Source organism: Poecilia formosa, unplaced genomic scaffold (genome assembly GCF_000485575.1).
Source record: "Poecilia formosa unplaced genomic scaffold, Poecilia_formosa-5.1.2 Scaffold211, whole genome shotgun sequence".
Taxonomy (NCBI): Eukaryota; Metazoa; Chordata; class Actinopteri; order Cyprinodontiformes; family Poeciliidae; genus Poecilia; species Poecilia formosa.
In genome coordinates this window covers 142,362-163,401 of record NW_006800150.1, presented here as the reverse complement: position 1 = coordinate 163,401, position 21,040 = coordinate 142,362, and the positions used below count along the sequence as shown (strand labels likewise).

The 21,040-nt window shown below is 39.8% G+C and overlaps 2 protein-coding genes across 3 annotated transcripts in view; both read left to right on the top strand.

Annotated features, from left to right (window-relative positions):
• The first annotated feature begins 371 nt into the window (after positions 1-371).
• On the top strand, positions 372-9,478 carry LOC107838095 (uncharacterized). The gene is made up of 8 exons (XM_016679441.1): positions 372-488; positions 3,840-3,917; positions 4,268-4,372; positions 4,800-4,932; positions 5,627-5,741; positions 6,315-6,439; positions 8,235-8,315; positions 9,298-9,478. The coding sequence occupies exons 1-8, from the start codon at positions 390-392 to the stop codon at positions 9,390-9,392; spliced, it is 831 nt and encodes a 276-aa protein (XP_016534927.1). The 5' UTR covers positions 372-389; the 3' UTR covers positions 9,393-9,478.
• A 573-nt stretch (positions 9,479-10,051) lies between these two features.
• Positions 10,052-21,040, top strand: part of xpnpep1 (X-prolyl aminopeptidase (aminopeptidase P) 1, soluble) — a 17,476-nt gene continuing 6,487 nt past the window's right edge. The window contains exons 1-8 of one of the 2 annotated variants that reach the window (XM_007567604.2): positions 10,052-10,301; positions 11,552-11,676; positions 12,377-12,440; positions 12,837-12,941; positions 13,062-13,154; positions 14,855-14,998; positions 15,252-15,347; positions 15,682-15,763. In XM_007567604.2, the coding sequence (XP_007567666.1) occupies positions 11,560-11,676; positions 12,377-12,440; positions 12,837-12,941; positions 13,062-13,154; positions 14,855-14,998; positions 15,252-15,347; positions 15,682-15,763 (701 nt within the window). In that variant the 5' untranslated portion in view covers positions 10,052-10,301; positions 11,552-11,559. Of the gene's footprint in view, positions 10,302-11,087; positions 11,398-11,551; positions 11,677-12,376; positions 12,441-12,836; positions 12,942-13,061; positions 13,155-14,854; positions 14,999-15,251; positions 15,348-15,681; positions 15,764-21,040 lie in introns of those variants that run through there. The other variant, XM_007567603.2, reaches the window with a different exon arrangement.

The following is a 21,040-nucleotide window of genomic DNA, read 5'->3' as shown; positions in this document are numbered from 1 at the left end:
AGATCAATGGTTCAAAGTTCTGCCAAAGAACAGGAAGTACTTATCCTCCTGAAAACATTTAATAAAATGAAAAAGGCCATAAAAAATGTCAGGAAGGTGTAAAATTAAAACACACTGATGCCTTTACAGATGAAAGAGAAATCCAAGATGCACCCTAATCTGGCCACAGTATCATATCATCCCAATCCATTGAGGGTACCTGTGTGAATCCTCAAGCCATGATCTTTTAATCATGGGTGTTTTGTGTTACAATACTAAGATACTGTATGTTCCTCTTTTAGAGAAGATTACTAACCAGAATATAACAGAAATAACCCAACAAGATTGAAGCTACTGGACTTGGTTATTTCAAGACTATTTCATGAAGCCATCTGTGTTTTCTCTACAGAATGATGTGTGCAAATATCTTACCTGGCCCAAATAACGATGGATATTGGACACTTGCCAAGGCTACATTCGATCTAACAGTGACTGGGACAATCACACTGGTAAAAAACACATAATTACCTTAATCTGATCTGCTCCTTGTCTGCTGCGGGATGCCAAAATTGTCTGATTTCATACAATTCTGTATTGTCTTTGGTTTGAGAACCACAGGCTAAGCCAGTGGTGCCTAAAGTCGGTTCTCGAGGGCCAGCATCCTGCATGTTTTAGTTCTCTCCCTGGTGGTAGTAACAAGCTCTTCAGCATGTCTTAGGCCTTCTAATGAGCCATTATTTGATCCAGGTGTGTTAAACTAGGGAACTTGAATGAAAAAAAGATGATGGGCCGACTTTGGGCACCACTGGGCTAAGCAAATCAAATTCAAATCCAAAAGGACTTTATTGATCCCAAAGGGAAATTAAATGTTATGTTTGTATGGTTTAGGTTTGTGCTGGTTTTTTGTGACACCCACATTATCCACTATGCGTGTCACAGTGGGTAATGTGACACCAGAGTGTCACATTATTGTACCCACACAGTAATGGGTGTGTCACACAGTAATATTCTGTGTGACACACACAGAATATAACACACACACACACACACATTACTGTTGGAGATGTGGTTGTGCTCTTGTGGGTCTGGTGCAGTGATAGTATTGTATCAATCAATCAAATTTTATTTGTATAGCACATTTCAGCACCAAGGCATTTCAAAGTGCTTTGCTCAAAACACTCACTGTTTATTCAAGTTGAACATTGAATAAACAAAAACATTACATTTCCTGCCGAGTCGAAGTTCTGTCCTTCGAATCGGCAGAGAAAAAAAATAGAACAGCGGGGGAGGGGCAGGGGGGACTCCAACCCGCACCCCTTTTCAAACAACAGGGGGGACTCTAAACCCGCACCCCTTTCCAACAACGGGGGGACTCCAACCTGCACCCCTTTTCAGCAATAGGGGGGACACCAACTTGCACCCTTTTGCGGGGGGGACTCTAAACATGCACCCCTTTTCATATACCATTTTCTCCCTAGTGCTTGAAACCGGGTTGGAATTCAAATCCCAATTGTTATGTTCCATAAGCAAGTCTAGACAGGTGGGTTTTAAGTCGAGATTTAAAGGCACTCAGTGTTTCAGCTGTTTTACGGTTTTCTGGAAGTTTGTTCCAAATTTGTGGTGTATAGAAGCTGAATGCTGCTTCTCCTCATTTGGTTCTGGTTCTGGGGATGCAGAGCAATCCAAATCCAGAAGACCTGAGGGGTCTGGAAGGTCGATAAAGCAACAACAGATCTTTAATACCCTCCGATAATACCCTGCAGGCACACCTGTCCACTGTTTTAGGTGTTTCCTTGTTTCCAAACACCTGACTTAAATGAAGGGATGCTTCTGGAGCTTTTGGTGGCCAAAGAGGAGGTCATACAAATCCTTCGAATCTGGTGTGCTGGAGCAGAGACACATCCAAAATATGCAGTGCATTTAGATTCACAGTAAGCAAAATTTCCATTAAATAGTATTGGGAAGATGTTAACAGATGATAAAAGAGTGCTTGAAGCAAAAGAGGCAATAAACAGACAGGAAATGGGGGAAGCAGTGCTAGTGTTTAGAATTATGGCTCAAGCCCAAACCTGACCTCGAAATTTGAGCCAGACAGGGCCAGAATTGATGATCGGGTTGCGTCGTGTGGTGTTGGCTTTCTGTGGCGCATTTGATAAATCTGCAATATGTACAGTACAGAGAAAACCAAATGAGAATGTGTTCCATAAAGCTGTGTTATTCTGATTTTGATAGTCTAAATCAGTGGTCCCCAAACTAAGGCCCCGTGGGCCCGCCTCCACATTTGGTCCGGCCCCCTGAACAATACCAGAGAGCATTTAGATTTTTTTTCGTATACCATATTTTCCGGACTATAAGCCGCTTACATGTGGATTTTTCTTCAACGACCAGGGGGCTCTTTAGCAGGAAGTGAATCATTGGAAGTCAAAATTGGAAATCAAAGAAGAAAGCGCCAATTAAAACGGAATTAGGTTTTAATAGGGAATTGAAATTTGAGAATGTTGTTGATCAGTTAAATAGCATTGAGGGGAAAAAGAAGATTTTTTTTGTTTTTTTAAATAATACTGGGATCATTATGAGAATTTGAGGTATAGATATTAGGATCCAGTAGATGGCAGTAGTGCAACAATAATGGATGCAAGCTGCCATTGAAATCTAAAGAAGAAGAAGAAGAAAGCGCCCATTTTCATTTAGCACATGGTATTAGCAGACACGAAGGATCAGCACTTTTACTGTTAAAGTTACCATTCGGAAACTACCGTAATCAGTTCAGTTAAATCTAAACTTGGCAACTTTTTCTTTCTTTTTCAACCGTAATAAATGTGATATTCAATTGACCTGTTATGACTCAAATTTTTGGTGTCCGTCCCCCTCTGCTGCTGCATCGCTGTGGAAAACCTTGAGCGGCAGAGATATCTGCGGCTTATAGCCCGGTGTGGCTTACAGTCCGGAAAATACGGTATTTATTTCATAAATAGTGTTATTTCCTGGATTTTTTCTGTGAAGAACCCAGAGAGGGTTATTTGATTGTGCTTTCTGGGAAACAATAAATTTTTACATTTAGGCACTCCTGCAATCATCACACTTTTTCTGTTGCAAACTGACTCCGGCCCTCCACCAGAGAAGGGAAAAGTTATGTGGCCCTCACAGGAAAAAGTTTGTGGACCCCTGGTCTAAATATAGGAGTAGCCAGCTTACCCTGTTGAGGAAAGAAAGTCGGGAGTAGATGGTCCGCAACACACAGCGTAGCACACTGCACAATAAATGCGCATGCAGCTCCGCTCTGCTCAGCTCCTATCAATCACACATCCCAGATGATTTGCACTTGACTCGCACGACAGTTACAACAAGCGATAAAATGTTCCATTGGATCTGCTCCATCGATGGAGCTGAAACATGTTAAATAAAAAAAACAAGAGACGTTACACTGCTCACTTAACACCATTAGTCGGGTCTGACCAGACTCGGACACGATGCCTGTGGGCTCGGGGTAGATAGAATTTTTTTAGGCCTTATCTAAACTCTAAGCAGAGGCAAAAGTTTCAGCTTAGCTTAGCATCTTTCTGCTGGTTAACTGAATGTATGTGCACTAAACTCTGAGGCTCACCCTGATATCAGCTGTTTATGTCAGCTGCCATCCAGAGGCTCCACACTGAGTCTTGCTTTACACCTAAGCCTCCACAGAGCTATAAAGGAGGAAACAACAACATGAGCTTGTTCTGGTCTGGCCAAATAATTTGGGAAGTGCCTCAGCAGTTACTAAAAAGAAAACATATATTCATTCAGTATAAATCACTTTATTCAGTTGACAATAATCTGTACGTCTACTAATGTCAGGCACCTTTGGTTTCTGTCCCTTCAAGAGCCAGCAGGTGTTTCCTGATGGGAGTAGCAGTGATGTCACACTGAATGTGGACCTTAAGTCACCTGCAAGTCAAAGTGTAAGTAAAGGGTAATAGGGTTAAATAATGCAAAACATTACAATGTTAGCCACCGCCGGTCAAGGATCCCAAATGAACAAGTGTGGAGTCTTGAGTTCCTCCTTAAAAATCAAAGTAAATTTCAAACATAAAAAAAGCACATTCATGCTATAAATTAACATAACGCAAAGAAAATGTCTAGTTTGTGTTGTCACTTTATATTCTTATCGTAGAACAAGTTTATTGATATTGATCAGAGAATCCAGTTGTCTGTTTGCTATTCCTATTCATGTGTGTATTTGCACTTATGTCCATCATTGCGACAAATAAAGGCAGCGGAAACATAGTTTGTATTTTAAATATGCTTACAGATTCCTGAGGCCTCCCTGTTTATCGCAAGCAACCGTGTGGATACCACCAGCGGCCTGTGCACCAGCGTGGGACACACTTTCAACCCCTTCAACATGAAACCACAGGTGAGGCAGGCTGTTGGGGACACGTCATCATATGTAAATACATTCAGAGATAATCTGAGGATAATTTGAGGAACACTTTTTCATAAAAGAAACAGCAGCAAACTAGGAGAAGAGCATGCCGGAAAGTGGCCACATACTTAGGATGTTGTTAGCTTACTTGTTATAAATACTTCAGTTAAAAGGACACAGTTTTTTTTTTGTTTTTTTTTTCCACAGAATTTAAAACCACTATGGAACAAAAACACCACTGCAGAAGATATGCAAATAGAAAAATTACTTACAGTAGACTGTGGAAACAATTACTTCTGGAAGTTCTTTAACAGCCTTGATAAAATGGTGATTAATCTCATATAACAGGTACTCACTGTCTAACCCCATATAGTTTGACTCTTTGTGTGTGTGTGTGTGATTTCTTTTCCTCTTCCAGAGCTCCAGCTGTTCGCTACAAAACCAGTTGAGCTGTGTGGTGGGGGAAATTTCTACAAGGCATGGCAGAGTCAGCCTGAGAAGGAGAGAAGTTTACTCTGACAGCAACATCCAGCTGTCAGGAGACCACACAGGTGAGACGACTGGAAATGAGGGTCTGTAGATGTGGGGAAATGTCAACGACTTAAGCATCAAAGATGGTTTTCAGTTTTACGTGCAACCATCCGTTTGTGCCATTCACCATGTCATCTTCCACTCTGTCAAAAGCAGTGAGTGGACTTTACATACAAAATGTTGCAAACTCATTGCCTCAAAAAAAACAAACTTTGCTTTCATAAATTCATGTTTTATGTGAAAGCTGTACATTTTAAGTTTACACCACTCAAATAAATTGATAATTACATTAACTTGTGCAATTTCAGTGAGCATAACTTAATAAAGCATCACTTGACGAATTTTCTTTAGTTTGACTTAAACTAAATTTCAAAGACGTCTTGACATTATAAGATATATGCAAATAAGCTATTTGATCAAGACTTTTCCATGATAAACAATATTCTGAAATGTTACTTTCAGCAAAAATTTTTTACGGCCTACATCACCAACAGCAGCACTATGTTTGTTAACATACAGACATTAAAGAAACATGGTGTCATCAGAGCTCCTCCCTCCCCCAACACTGACATCAGTTGCACAAATGACAATTGAGTTATGTTCATTTGAAATCTTTTATTAAACATAATGCTTTGCTTTATAGTGTAGTAAATCTTAATCATTTTTGTTGAATCCCCAAAAATGTCTGACTTGATATTCTATATTTGATCCAAGTTGTCTACAGGTCTTTTGTGTTGAAGAGTGGTAACAGCATCCTTGCGTGTGCCGACATCCTCCCAGAATCCCAGCTAGCAGAGCAGATCTTTCCCAAAGTGAGCTCCTTTAGCCGGTGAGTAACAAACTATCCTGATTTCTCTCAGGATTCACCTGGTAAAAACAGGATTATTTCTAAAAACACTCATTCTGTCTATTTAAATTCATTTGGAACATTCTAGATATGGGGGACATCTGGTTGTAAATATTAAGGTTAGCTATAAGTTTAACAAGGATTTAACGAGTGTTGTACCTTATTCCTAAATTGCATCGTTTGGAAGATTTTGTTATTGCCTTGATTTTCAGTTTGCATCTCTTGTTCTTGTTCTTCACACAGCCTTGTTATTGATTTGTTTGCACGTCTTGCTGTCAGTCATGTCTAATGGCCGACAAGAACCAAGTCAAGCCAGGAAGTACGCAGAGATAAACATTGCGCAATATACGGCTTTATTAATGTTTTTATTGCAAACAGAAAGTCGTAATCTGGAAACAAAAATAATCGGTGTCACACACATTTATGGGTTAAACCTTTGCTATGTTTTTGGTTCAGTTTTGAGAAGAACTGAACAGTTCAGAAAATTGTTTTTTTTTTGGTCTGAATTATTTGTTCTCACAATACTAAAAGTTATTTATTTATGTTTATACCCAGATATGATTTCCGAAGGAGAGTCGCAAATGTTCTGCTTGCAGACATGGTGAGCATCACCATCTTGCCCGGCTTTCCCGTCGTTACAGAAGACGGAGAGTGCCAAACGGTCAGCTACATGGTGTCGGGTAAGGAAGAAAACCACACACCAATGACCCTGACAGAAGTCATTGAACGAAGTCAAAATGCCAGAAATAATTTCTCTTTCTCCATTTAGATTGAATAAATCTGTCATACCTTGTAAAAGAATTAACACCCTTGTACTTTTTGACATTTGACATTAATTTTTATATGATAGACCACCACAAAGCGATGTATGACAGTGAAGTGGAACTTTTTAACTACTTACGAATACAAATCGAGAAAGTGTGACATCCATTCGTGTTCAGTGCTCTGAATTAATACTTTGTGGAGCCACATTTGAGTAAGATCACAGTTATAGGTCAGTTCAGTTATGCTAGGTCATAATTGAACTGAATTGACTGAAAGTGATCACATTCAGCACCACAAAATGATTGACTCATCACAACTATAAAAGCGAGAAAACACACTTGGCTAACAGCCAGACTGACATATGAGATTCTAATGTATTTCCGTTTTCTGCTCTTCTGAGAGAAACAAAAGGAACTTCTCATGACCTCTAGCTATACACCTGTTGGAGGTGATTTCCCCCATCAACCATCCAGACATAAGCTTTTATCTCCAAGCAGTCAAAGACCAGATCAGATCTATATTTAGGTCTGGTTTTTCATTCCATGCACTTTCAGTTGTACCACTGGTTTTTTCGTGCCCCAGTTTCAGGTCTTTTGCAGTCGCCAACAGGTTAACTTCCAGGATTACGCCGTGTTTTGCTCCATCCACCTTCTCGTGTGACCAGCTAAAGAAAAGCCTCCCTAGAACATGATGCTGCCAACACCATGTTTCACAGTTGACAGGTTACACTCAGGGTGACGCGATGTGGAGTGTTAGCCTCCACATCAAAATCCCTTTAGTGTCTCCTGACCAGAACATCTTCTTCCACACATTTGCTCTGCTTACTGATTGGCTTGTTGACTGCAGACCTGAGGCTTTCTGTCAGGATTACCTTTAGCCACTCCTCTATAGAGCTAGATCAAGGGATATTAATACTTAAGGCGAATCACTGTATCTTCAGAAATGCATGTCAGATGTTTACAGCATGATGTTGTGAACATCTGTTGCAAACATTGCAGCTCATATTTGCTGCAGGTTATGTAACGACAGTGATGGAACGATGTCAACATGTTCCAACTCATTGCATTCAAGTTGTTGTGACGGTATTTCGTCAAGCAATTAGTCGCTGTTAAAAAAAAAAGGGGGTTTATCTCTGGAACCTGTCTGAACTGGAAACAACAACACAAGCAGTAAAAGTAGATGGAAGAAATTGACACTAACAATAGAAGTAAATTGTAGCTAGGAAAATGGCAGCTTTCAGGATGATGTATTTACTTTCAAATTTAAGGTACCGGTGTGGACCTATTAGTGCTTAAAGCTACCACACTAAAACTGGGAAGCTTGTAAGTCCCCAAATCAGGACAATGACCAATCACTGGCATTGAATATCTTAAGAAATCCTCCAAAACCCGCTCAGTAACCCGACACCGGAGTTGAGTGTCTGGTGCGTCTCATTTTCAGCTCATTCCTCTTTCGCCGGGGGGAAACAGAGCGGCGTCTGTACAGAGGGTTTACACAGTGCAGCACAGGACAGCTAATTATACCCTTACACGTCTCCCACAAGGTGAAAAGTTTACCTTTGCAATAAGACCCCTCCCCCCACCACTATCAACATTAGAGCCAGATGGTGGGCTTTCATCAAGTTGCAATAAAACAAAATGTTGATGCGCGTTCTCATTGACTACCGTTAGAGTAATAGTAACATTTTGCATGACTTTGTGTACTTCAAAGGAAATGTCAGCACACAACATCTTGAGTCTGTCAGAAGCAGTAAGCTGATGGGCCCGTTCAGAGAAACTAGCTTATGTGGAAGTAAGTACCTTCACTAATACCAATTCAGTTCCGCTTTTGTATTCACCTTTATTCGAAGAGTAATTAGTCACCTTTTCAAGTCAGATACTTTGATTTTTGTGGACAAAAAGACTGAAGGGGCGCACTAAGAACTGTGTTATGAGTTGTAATAAACTTGCCGACATATTACAGGGTCACTGTGATGATTTTGTAATTTTCTCTGACAATGTGACTAGATAAAGGCATAAACAATAATTTGCAGCTTCCTTTAGTTGTTGGAACTCCCTCACATAAACTGTACATTGTGTTGCTATTAAAACTGAAAATAAAAAAATGAGGAGCTTTTTAAAAAATAGGAATAACCTTAGTAGTAATATACAGTCCTTAAAATAAATAAATAAAAACAATAGATCTTGCATTCCTGCGACAGACTGGCGACCTGTCCAGGATGTACCCCGCCTCTCGCCCGGAACGTTAGCTGGAGATAGGCACCAGCACCCCTCCCGACCCCACTGAGGGACAAGGGTGTTCAGAAAATGGATGGATGGATGGAGATCTTGCATTCAGTGTTTTTAATTCTAGACTTAAATGTTTTTCATGTCTAAAATAAAAATTATTAAAAGCAACAACATCCTTGACTCTTCAAATTATGGTTTTAGCCATTACTTGAATGGGTTGCAAGTCATTTGTTTTCCTTTTGAGCTCCAGTGTGGTGGTTTTCATTGTGTTTGGAGCACACAGAAATATTTTAAAATATATATTTACAGAATTTGTAACCAAACAGACGAAATATTAAATCTTAAAATCTAAACAATATGAGACTGAAACAAGCAAGCAGTTATGGAAATGTGCATTAGGAACCCTGGTCGTACATGATCTGATTTAAAAAAACAAAAAAAAAAACAGAATCTGTGTCTAAGATAAATTATGATTCAAAGCCCCACGATTATGGCGTTTCATTCCTGTGTTGAATAACCTGCATGTTCTGCTCTGATTTCTTCAGAAGCTTCTGCAGGCCAGCTGGTGCTGCTGGAAATCTTCTTGCTGTGTCTGATGTGTGCTGCTGCCTTCCTGCTGCCGCCTGCGGCCTCTTTATAAAACCAGGTTGTACCGCGAATCATCGCTGGAGGCACACGAGTCCTCCTGTTGTAAAACTGTGAATAATAAATACCACCAGCCAGATATTATAGTGGTCATCGAGCAAATAATGTGAATCTATATAAACTTTTAAGTGCAAATGAAGATCTTCCAGGTTTTTACTGAGGAACCAGTTGGGGTTATAAATATTTATAAACTAGTTTTTGGTATGTCTGTGTTTGTTTTTAAAACGCCAATTTTCCAGGCACATACTGCTATAGCACAATCAGCTTACTATGGTACTGTGAGTTGTAATAAGAATTCTGTATATATAGCAAACATCACTTTTTAAAAAAATTGTCTCCGCAATTAAACTTTCTAATTGTTGCTCTGAATGTAAATTTGGAAAAATTTAGGTGAATGTTTTTTTATTCTTGTCCCAATTCCCTGATTTAGGAAGACCAGCCAAAATCTGTGGTAAACGGGAAATTAGGCATTAAAATTTACAGACACTCTTTATATGTTTAAAAGTGTATCTAAAAAATAGGACCTAAAAGATGGATGATTTTACTTCTTATTTAGTTTGGGGGAAAGCCAATAGTTTACCATTTTAATACTATTATTATTGTCATTATTATAAATCCTAGTGCGAAAAAAATAATAAAAAACAGTCCTCAAATTTGTCTCTTAAACGTCCTAAAATCGCCATCCAACCCTGAACCACACCGACAGTAAACACTCTTCACTGAGAAAGAGGCGAGTCTGGATCCCTCTGAGTCTACTGGCTGAAGCCACTGTCATGTGGCCAGTGACGTCAGAGACGAAATGGCAGCCTCCTTGTTTAGTAAATTGACACAAGGTCCGAGCTGGTAAACAAAAATACGCTTCGATTTTTCTCACCGGAGCCACCTTTGAGGGGCGGAAGAGCGGGTGTGTATTCAGTGTTTCGCCGGCGGGTCGTAGCGGTGCTTTAGCTAGCCTTGCTTCGGAGGGTTCGAGCTTCTCCTCACAGGGGGAACTGCGGACTGTTTTCAGATCGGCTATAACCAGACATGGGTCTGGGATCTGCTACTAGCAGGTCTAAATCGGTCTCTTTTACTGGGAGAAACCAACGAATCTTTATTACTCCCACACGCCGCCACACCCACCACGTAATTCATAAATGAGTTACTAATATCGTCGGCCTGTTGATCCTGCCTCCACAGGAATAAATAAACAAACAAAAAAGACAAAAACCCCCTCCACATATAATTCTACGCCACAACATATTTACTTATGTATTTATGCTGTACATGATGAATAATAGTTGCTAAGTTATGAAGGGATTGGGAGAATTCATCTTATTAATTTTGTGAACTTGTAAACAACAATCTCATCCAGAGCTTTTAGCCAATAGGAGAGCTCATCGATGAAGAGCTTTGAGACGTGATTGGTCTGTTTGTGGGTATTTTTTTTTTTGACGTCGTGGCGTGCCCCCATAAGTTAACGTGAAAGTGGTGAAAACAACGTACAGGTGCAATAATTAAGAATATCGCTTCGGCGACTGCCAAAAGGCTTGTGAAAAAAGGCAATCGCCTTTTGTGAAGAATGTTATGGGCAGTCTGCATAATAATCCTGTATTAAATTGAATCTTTTAATTAGTATTTAATGTAATATTCACATTTTCAATTAAATTTAATTTGGGATTTTTTTTGGGGGGGCGGGGTTGGGAGGGGTTGTATTGCCAAAACAATTTACAGCAGTAGTATATTATGCTGAGAGTCTAAGCAATCTGTATAATCCATTAGTTTCACTTTATGAATTAATTGACCGAAATAAGTACATTTTCTGATGACATCCTGAGTCATTGAGATGCACCTTTAGTTTGTGCGAGTTTGTCTGTGTAATGTTTAACCCTGACTGCCTCATAGTTGCTGAACTGGCACATTATGGCAGATTAAAGATCCAGGTGTGGTCTGTGACTTTGAGCTCCAAGTAGAGTCAGTCAAGTTGAGTGCCGCAGTCGACATGGCTTCTCAAAAGTCAGGTAAAATTGCCACTAATTAGCAAGATCCAAGAAAGGACGGACATTTTTCATCTTAACTACCACTTTTCAACTTGTATAAAGTGCTCATAAGAAAGTGTTTGTTTTTTTTAATTGCTCAGACAGAAAATATGTGATTTTGTTTTCTTGAATGCAGACACAGCTATGTCTCCAAAGATCACTGGGGAGCTTCTGCGGCTTCTTCGGCAGGTGATGAGGAGTTGCAAATATTTCTCAGAGCCGATCCACGCTTACATAGTCCCATCTGGAGATGCACATCAGGTATGAGAAAAAAAACATACACGTTATTTATGCAATACTTCCCAATTTGAATATAATTTTATGCATATCTAGAGATTAGACCAAAATGTATGGGGGAAATTTTCCTGTGCCTAATTTGAGAGCACACATTTTTGGTCTGAAAGCAGGATTTCATGTATTTTATTCTCAAAACTTTTCATATTTGTGCTTACATTTTTATTTCGAAAGCAGGACTTTACGTCTTTCTTCTCAAAACTTGTAATGTTTGTACTCACAATTTCAAATATTCACTTTGCTTTCTCAAACCTTTCCTCCTCGCGCTCAAAACCCGTCTCTGCTCGGATTAAACCTCCGCTTGCAACAACCCACATTGGGTTTTAGAGCCAAAAGAGTAGACCCACATTGGCTTAAAAATTGTGTTTATTTTGTGGTATGGTTCCCAACGTAAAAGCTGCAGTACGTAACTTATTAACAATATGTTTTTTTTACACATCTGTTAAAACTGTCACTGTGTTGTGATTGTATAACATGAGACAGACACTCCGTGAAAACATTTAGCTCCTCTCCCTCCTTGCTGTGGTGCTACTGCCATCTTCAGAAATGCATAGTTGGATCAGAAGCAACCAATCAGAGTCAGGAGGAGGGTCTTCTCGCTGTCAACCACACTCGTGTAGGCACCGACTGTAAATTATGCTGATTTGAGCCTGCTTTTGTCTTACAGAGTGAATACATTGCACCATGCGACTGCCGACGGGAATTCATCTGTGGATTCAATGGTTCTGCAGGTAATGTTTTGCTTGGATGTGAGCAAGAAGTAAGCAGCCGCTCCAAGCGACTGCTGAGAATCACCTGCTTTTAATCTTTTCATACGTTCAGAAAGACTTCCAGGTTTATATCTGTTCTCATCTTCGTCTTACTGAGTCCATCACCCGATCTTACTGTAGGATTATGTAAAAGCCGGTCCGTTTTTTTTTTATTTTTGTTGAGACAAGCCTCACTTCAGAAGCAAGCATCTTTCGTAATGGAGTGAAGACGAGCTCACTTGTTATCCTCTACTGTAATCATAGATTTTACCGTTTAAAACTGTGTAACGGCTCCTCAGACCCGGTCAGTCCGAATGTGATCCTGTGTGTAACAAAACACAAAGGTAAGCAGCTCTTTCATTCTGCTTCATTATTCAGGAACAGCCATTATCACAGAGCAGCACGCTGCCATGTGGACAGACGGACGATATTTCCTCCAGGCCAGCCAGCAGATGGACAACAACTGGGCTCTGATGAAGATGGGTGAGCCTCCTCATTCTTAAAAAGAAGGGTCAAATTAATAATAAGAAATAAAAGCATTGTAAGCATCTTTAAAACTTAAGTTAGTTCAAGTTGTACCGTGCTCCTTTCACATACTTACAGGACTGAAGGAGACACCGTCACAGGAGGACTGGCTGATCAGTGTCTTGCCAGAAAACTCCAAAGTGGGAGTAGATCCTTGGATCATCGCTGCTGGTATGAGACGTTGGCTTATTTCCTTTGCCTATCAGGCTTTGTGTGTTTGGTGTAGCACCTCAGAGTGACATTTCTTTATAGAAGATGATGCATGTAGCTGAATTAAGACCCATCTCAGGGGCCGTCGTTAATCCTACGGCCTCCAGGACGAATGTTGCTGGTAGACAAATTGGGACAAATTAATTTCAGTGTAAAGTACGACTGTTTTAAGTTTTTATTTTAGTAATCAAATTCTCTGTGGATCATTCTGATGATTAATTGAGTGTTCGAACAAAAATGTAAAATTCTGCCATAGTGGCAGCCATAGATATTGGCCCAAATTTTTTAATCTGCACATCCTTATTAATTCTGTAGCTTAGAAGGTTAACTAGAAAAATTACGAAAATGCCATCCGATTATCACAACCAGGCGTTGAATTCTCGGTCGAGGTGCGTTTGTAAACCCCAGGAGCCACTGCTTGTGATTTTCTTCCTTCCACTCCTCTTTTCTCGGTGGTAAGCACAACACCAGGGTTTCTCTTTGACTCGTATGCACAATTTGGAGGTGAGTGCTGTTCTCTCCAGCTCCAAACTCGCTTAGCATGTGCACTCTTTCCTAAAGATATCTGATGAATTGTAGCCAGAGATGTGTTTGCAAGACACACGCCATGAATAATCAACCACTGACGGCACCAGACTCCTCTGTGCAGACGTCTTCCAGTCCCTCCAGGAAGTTACAATGGCAACTATTTACGCAAATCCCCTCATTATTCGGAAATTTTGCGCAGACTTGCGATTTTCAACTATCATCACAACTTTTCCATAAATATGACCAGTGACCTTAACGCTTTCTTTATTTCATTCTATTCTGATCACTGCAGCTCGGCTGAATTTTGACCAATCAATTTCGCCGCCTTCTAATTTAACTTCCTGTCTTATGACATATCTGCGAGACAAAAGCATGAGTGGCACAAAACGGTAACATTTGCCGTTTTTTTTTTGTGTTGTTTTGATTTTTTGCAAAGAAAAATATTTTTAGATATGCTGTTAGGAGTTACTGGAACTGTGCTTATGTGCTTCAACGCATATTTAAAATACATTTTTATTGTCACAGTAGAAAGAGCAAAAGGTCAGGGAGGAGACATTAGACCAGAGGCCAGCAGCGGAGCGATGAGGCAGGGTCTTCTCAGGTAAGGAGGGATTTTAACGTGATGAGATAAAGAGGAGGAAAGGGAAGGCTATGTGCAGCAATTTCAACTTTTGTCAACATTCTGGCAAAAAGAAAACTTGAAGAAAATTCACAACTTTGACCACAACTTTTTGATAAAAGTGCAGCAAATTCAGTGATTTTATGCTGCAACAATCACACAAAAAACATTGCAACATTCTGGAGGGACTGGTGTTATCACCATCACCATCATCATCAAGCACAGTTTCACCACTGATTCTTTGTGTAAGTTTAAAACCGTCATCGGGAACTCCCTCGCTCCACCACGAGTAATCAGGAGCGTGCCCTTCGAGTCCCTGCGGAAACCAGCTACTTTTTTTTAAATCTTTTTTTCTTCTTCTAATTTCATGTCATGCTGCCGTTTTAGTCCGGTGTGACAGTGGCCTTAAACTATATTTAGTCATTTAAAAAAAAAAAAAAAAATTAAATTAAAAAAGATAAAGCACATCTTTGCAAAGAAATATTTGTGCACAAAAACTTGTGATGTGTTTCAGACCAGTGGAAGAACATGTCCAAGGCGCTGACCAGTGCTGGCCACTCGCTGGTGGCCGTGCAGGACAACCTGATCGACGTGGTCTGGACGGACCGGCCCGAAAGGCCGAGCACGCAGCTCCGCACCCTGGGACTGGAATACACCGGTCAGGCATCGACACTGCTGCTCCATGCAGGATTAGTTTACAATAGTAGAACGAGGTTATGTTTGAGTCTCAAAAATAGTTTTACAAATAAGAAAAAAAAAAGTCTTCCCTTTTTTGTTGTTTTAACACAATAAAAACAAGGAGGGAAGACTCGTTGGGTAGTACTCTGTCTGTACTACCCAGACAGAGTACTCAGTACTACTGTCTGGGTAGTACTGAGTACTCTGGGTTGAGGATGCCGTTCTACCTGCAGGTATCTCCTGGCAGGACAAGATCACGACGCTGCGAGGCAAGATGACGGAGAGGAAGATCAGCTGGTTTGTGGCTACAGCTCTGGACGAGATCGCGTGTACGTTAAGTTGGCAGAAATGTATCAGTTTTAAAATATTTAATCAAAGTCAAAGCTCCTAGTGATGCACATTTGTCTCAAATAATCTCTTGCTGGAGATTGTTTGATCTGAGGATTTAAGTCGCCCACTAAAATGCTGACTTTATCGGGTTTGAGTCACATTTATTCAAGATTATTATCAATGACAATGGCAGTTTGATAACAAGAGTGATGAACAAACCAAATAATTTTCCTTTCTGCGTGCTCTGATGGTGGATTAAGACGTAAATATTGCTACCTAATTTTGCTTATTTTCTGGTTTTGTTGACTTGATTCGGTGCTTTTCATTTTTCAGGGCTTTTCAACCTGCGAGGTGCAGACATTAATTACAACCCAGTGTTTTTTGCATATGCCATTGTGGGAATGAACTCCATAAGGTAACAGCACGACGTCACAGCCGCATACTGGCATCAACTCTAAAGCTCCTGAATTGCGCTACAGGTGTTATTGTTGTAAAAACTTGATTTTTATAACAGAAGAAACAACAATTATGAATCATTACGGCTTCATAGCTAAAGTAGATATATTGGAAATTTATTTTACATATAGCAAATTATATTTCCTGTTTAAAAAAAAATATAAAAATCCAAAGCTATTCCTCAGTGTTTATTAATCCCTACTGGTTCGCGTCCAGAGGAGCTACTGAAATATGATCAGAGCAGAAATTGAGATTAAACCTTTGAGCTCCTTCCGTTGCTTTGCCTGTCAGTGTGACGTAACCAGGAAATATGTGGAAGAGGTTTTATTTCACATGAACAAATCCTCTCTGAAGTGAAATGAAGTACCGTATTTTCTGCACTATAAAGCACACCGGATTATAAGGCGCACCTTCAATGAATGGCCTATTTTAAAACTTTTTTCACATATAAGGCGCACCGCATTATAAGACGCATAGAATAGATGCTACAGTAGAGGCTGGAGTTACGTTATGCATCCACTAGATGGAGCTGCACTAAAGTGAATATCAACAAAAGGAGAACCTTCCGCGACTGGGCCGGGGCGTGGCCAGACGATGGTCACTGTCAGAGTTGACACCTATTAAACACAGCAAATAACACAGGAAAGACAAGAGAAAGTTAGATTCTTAATACTCGCGAGGAGAACAGACAGAGATGTGCTTTCAGTTACAAATCTCCTACTGCTCTGAAGCATATTTGCCTGCCCCTCTCTTTTTATTGTCTTTAGGATCCCTAATCACAGAGAGCGCTGTAACTCTAAAGGGAGGGGGAAAACACTTCATCACACAGTCACAGCGCCAGATTATCACTAACTAACAACACAATCAATCTAACACTAGCTTATCCAGTTCCGGACCCAGGATCAAGCAGGACAAGTTGTACATCTTCACGGCGATGGTTTTATAGCTATCTAAGAGGTCAAAGTAGGGCGTTCTGTGAAGAGCTGATGTCACTGCTCTTCTTCAGAGAGGCCTCCTCTGAGAAAGCAAGCCAGAATGATTAACAATACAGAAACATTCCTTAAAAGATATGACTAAACCAAATAAGAGTACATAAACTAAGAACATATAAAACAGTATAACAAATAGTTGATAATAATACAATTTACCTAACAGTCACCCTTCTCCGTTCGCGCACAGCATGTTGGTGGAGAACGTGGTGCTAAATGACCTGCAGACGACCTGATTCTAGACGGTCGGTAGGTAGATAGGTCAGTCAAACTTTATTAAACCAGCGTTCTGACAACTATCCCAGTATGCACTGCGCGCTTCTTCTTCTACGGGCAAAAATGAAGTTGGCGGCTGCTTACCGTAGGTGCTAGACTTGTTGTGGTTCAATATTGGTCCATATTGCACCAATATTGAGCCACCGGATTATAAGGCGCACTGTCGGCTTTTGAGGAAATTGAAGGTTTTTAGGTGCGCCTTATAGTCTGGAAAATATGGTAGCTAAAAAGCTGTCAAAAATTACATCACATTAATATCCACTCTAAACTAATTAACATCTAGGAGTCTGGAAAGGGTTTCAAAATCTTTTCTATGGCTTTTTAGACTTCAGGCCTCAACTGCCTCAGTTTTGTAATTATATTAAAACATTTAAATATGACAGAAACACAGAAATAGAATAAATACATAACAGGTAAACACGTTTTCAGTCACTTTTTGCACAAGTATCTAGATATTTTCTTAGCATTTATGCATTATTGTTATACTGTATATGTAAATGTATAAAGTAGAACCTACCTTTAAAATTAAAGCAGTGTGTCAGTATTTTATGTATCTTCTTTATGAATGAATCCTTCCCCCTCACATCCATCCTTGCTTTTAGACTTTTCGTGGACCTGAAGCGGCTGTCTGACCCGGTGGTGCGGGACCACCTGCAGCTGGACTCCCCCAGCCGGCCCGAGCTGAGCGTCCAGACCTTCCCATATGAGTCCGTCTACACCGAGCTCCAGGCGATCTGCGCTGCGCTCGGCCCCAAAGACAAAGTGTGGATCTGTGACAAGGCCAGCTGCGCTCTTACGCAGGTCGTCCCAAAGGTGAGGGAAGACTGGTCGCTTTGTTCAGGACAAGGTCAGAAAGGGAAGTTGAACTCAGTTCTTAGTAAGCAAGAGAAGCTGTTTGTTTACGTCCTCATAGCAGCTGTTTCAGGTCGATGGTGATTTGTGTCGCAGGTTTCAAAGACGTTATAGGGAAAACACCCACTTGCATCTCCAGGATATCAGTTTTGAAGTTATTTTTAGATGTTCAGCAGTTATCCCGTTCCTCTAGCAGTCTGCACAAAAAAGGCTCACTTGTTGATTTGCTGATAATTGAACTAGCATCCTTAATAGAATATGCACAAAAATTGTTCTGAACTTAAAAAAAAAAATTTAAGTTTTTTGAAAAAAAAAAATTTAAGTTTTTTGAGCTTAGTTTGCTGCGCAATCATTAAATTAGAACAATTTGTATTGTAATTATTAGAATTAAATAAATCCTGAGATACTTAGGATTTTTTTATGAATTGTGTGTGATTTATTTCTGTGTTTAATACATTTTTGCTTCATTTACATTAAGGTGTGTATCAAAGCATTTTTCTTTTGTCATTTCACAAATAAACATCAGTTGATATATATATTAAAACACCAGGACTGGTAGAAGGTGTATTGTCTTTTTTTTTTACTTGTTGGGTAAATTAAATAAAACAAAAAGGGAAAAAAAAATATTCAAAGACTGTGATTTGTGTTGCCTCTTAATAATGTCTCTTTTGTTATTTAGGCTCACAGGACTCCGATTCCCTACACTCCGCTCTGCCTCTCCAAAGCCGTAAAGAACGCCACCGAGATCAAAGGCATGAAAATGGCCCATGTAAGAGATTTTGAACCTTATAAATATGTAATTTACATAAAATTAGAGACATTGATTTCCTCTTTAATTCAGTTCTGTTTAAAAAGTCAGATGTTTTTTTTAAATTATTATTTTGTTTTTATTTCTCCCAACAGATCAAGGATGCTGTTGCTCTTTGTGAACTCTTTGCTTGGTTGGAAAAGGAGGTATTCTTTTTCACAAAACCAATCTGTCAGTAAAAAAGTTTGACATAACTGGAGACTCACAGGCAAGGGTCAAGCCTGGATCAAGATTGGGTCTTTTGGTTCTTTGAAACTGGGAACACTTTGTTCAAGTAGATGCCTTTACATCACTTAGTTCCACTCAAACCTATAAGTGTGCCAGTGTTGTTTTTTCACTCCACTTGCCGTCGCTTCGGCGGCTGTTTCCTAGATCCCCAACGGCAACGTGACTGAGATCTCTGCAGCCGATAAGGCCGAGGAACTCCGCAGGTGATTTTCAGTTTTCCGTGTCCAGTTTGTGACGTCAATTCGGTTCACTTTGTGTCACCTTTAATTCTACAGAAACCTGAAATGTTCTAGGTCTGAATAAGTGCTATAAAAGGAAAGAAAAATATATATTTGAGAATTCTGCCCAGCTGTCTAAAATACTCATGCTTCCTTTCACTTCTTCATCCTTCTCTCTTTCCTTCTTTCTTTACTACAGCTTTCTAGCAAAAGCTTATGGCTGTAGTAATATCTGCCTTATTTGACAGATATAAGGCAGATATTGTATCTGCCATCTTCAGGATAAAGTGGGTTAGGGTTAGTAAACATTTGTATTCAGAATTTAAGATTTTTATGTTGATGACAGACTACTTTGGTACATTTGTTTCTGGAAAAGTGTGAAGGTTTGACATTAAAAAATGTATAGGAACTCTGATTTCTGCCTTTAAAAGATGTGTGAAGACTTGTTAAATTCACCGATCATGAGCAATATCGCCCTCTACTGGACTTTTGAATAAAAAACATGTCCACTGGAAGTGTAAAAATAACATATTTTCATAAAACTTTGCATTTTTTTTATATAATTTGCATATTTATTTCAGCATAATTCGCTGACAGTGGTTTAAAATTTAGATTTTTTTGGCATGGTTCAGCTTCCTAAAGCTTAGAGACTTTAAAGCAGTGTGTGCAGTGAATGAATTTCTTTCCGTTTTTCTTTCCAGTCAGCAGAAAGACTTTGTTGGCCTCAGCTTCCCCACCATCTCCAGCGTGGGTCCGAATGGAGCCATCATACATTACCGGTCAGTAAGGAGACCAAACAAACAAACAAAACATATCAGTGGAATAATTTTGACCTTTGACCCAGCTAACCCACATTCCCTTCTTGCAGACCCCTTCCTGAAACCAACAGAACGCTTACTGTGAATGAAGTTTATCTGATCGACTCTGGAGCTCAGTACATGTAAATATGTTGCTGTTGCATATCAGTAGTTTTATGACATGCTAATATCTACTGAAATGAACGAACAAGATAATTTGTGTTGTGCGTTTGGCAGCGATGGAACCACAGACGTCACCCGCACCGTGCATTTCGGGACGCCTTCTGCTTTCGAGAAGGTGAACCGCTTTATTGTTGTGAAAATGGGTTTAATGGTTCTAACGACCCAGTCTGTTGTAAATGTGGACAACTTTGCATTTTATTCCACCACAGGAATGCTTTACTTACGTGCTGAAGGGACACATAGCTGTCAGCGCTGCCATTTTCCCCAATGGAACTAAAGGTGAGCTCTGCTTCTCTAGGAGAGATTGTTGAGCAGAAAGTCATAAGGTCTGATGAATGAAGTCACTCATTTTGAACTCTGATACTTTATGGAAATGTATCTGGTATTTTCTTCTTCTTTTTAACTACAAGTCATCAGTAAACTGGCATATTACTGAGGACTGGTGAAGGTTGACTTTTGCAAAATTAAGATGAAATTCTGCAAAAGCTTCACTTGACCTCATATTGTACAACGTTCACTTTGATATTGAATTTTATTTTTGTAACGTTTTTTGCCAGAAAAGTCAAATTTTGTTTATTATAAAAGCACTAGAATGATACAACATCTAAACAGGTGAATATGTTTTATAGGCGCTGCATGTACTTTGGATTTTAAACTAGGAATCTTCAGATTTAAGATAACTTCTTTAACAATATTACAGCAGCTCTGTAATTTAAATCTGAGCTGCAGGTCAGACCCAGAGAGCCGCCCACAACATCAGAACCGCTTCCAAGGGTTCACACCACAGCAATTTGTTTGTAAAAAAAATTTAGGAAATATGTACTTTACAGCTTTTTCTCTGACTAACTGTGTCCGTGTGTCCAGGCCACCTGCTGGACTCGTTTG

Bases quoted from the DNA above. Each gene is read 5' to 3' on its own strand.
- LOC107838095 (XM_016679441.1), top strand. From the start codon at position 390: ATGATGTGTGCAAATATCTTACCTGGCCCAAATAACGATGGATATTGG. The intron at 489-3,839 runs GTAAAAAACACA...TGTCCCTTCAAG, and splicing joins TGACTGGGACAATCACACTG to AGCCAGCAGGTGTTTCCTGA. The intron at 6,440-8,234 runs GTAAGGAAGAAA...TGTACTTCAAAG, and splicing joins GGTCAGCTACATGGTGTCGG to GAAATGTCAGCACACAACAT.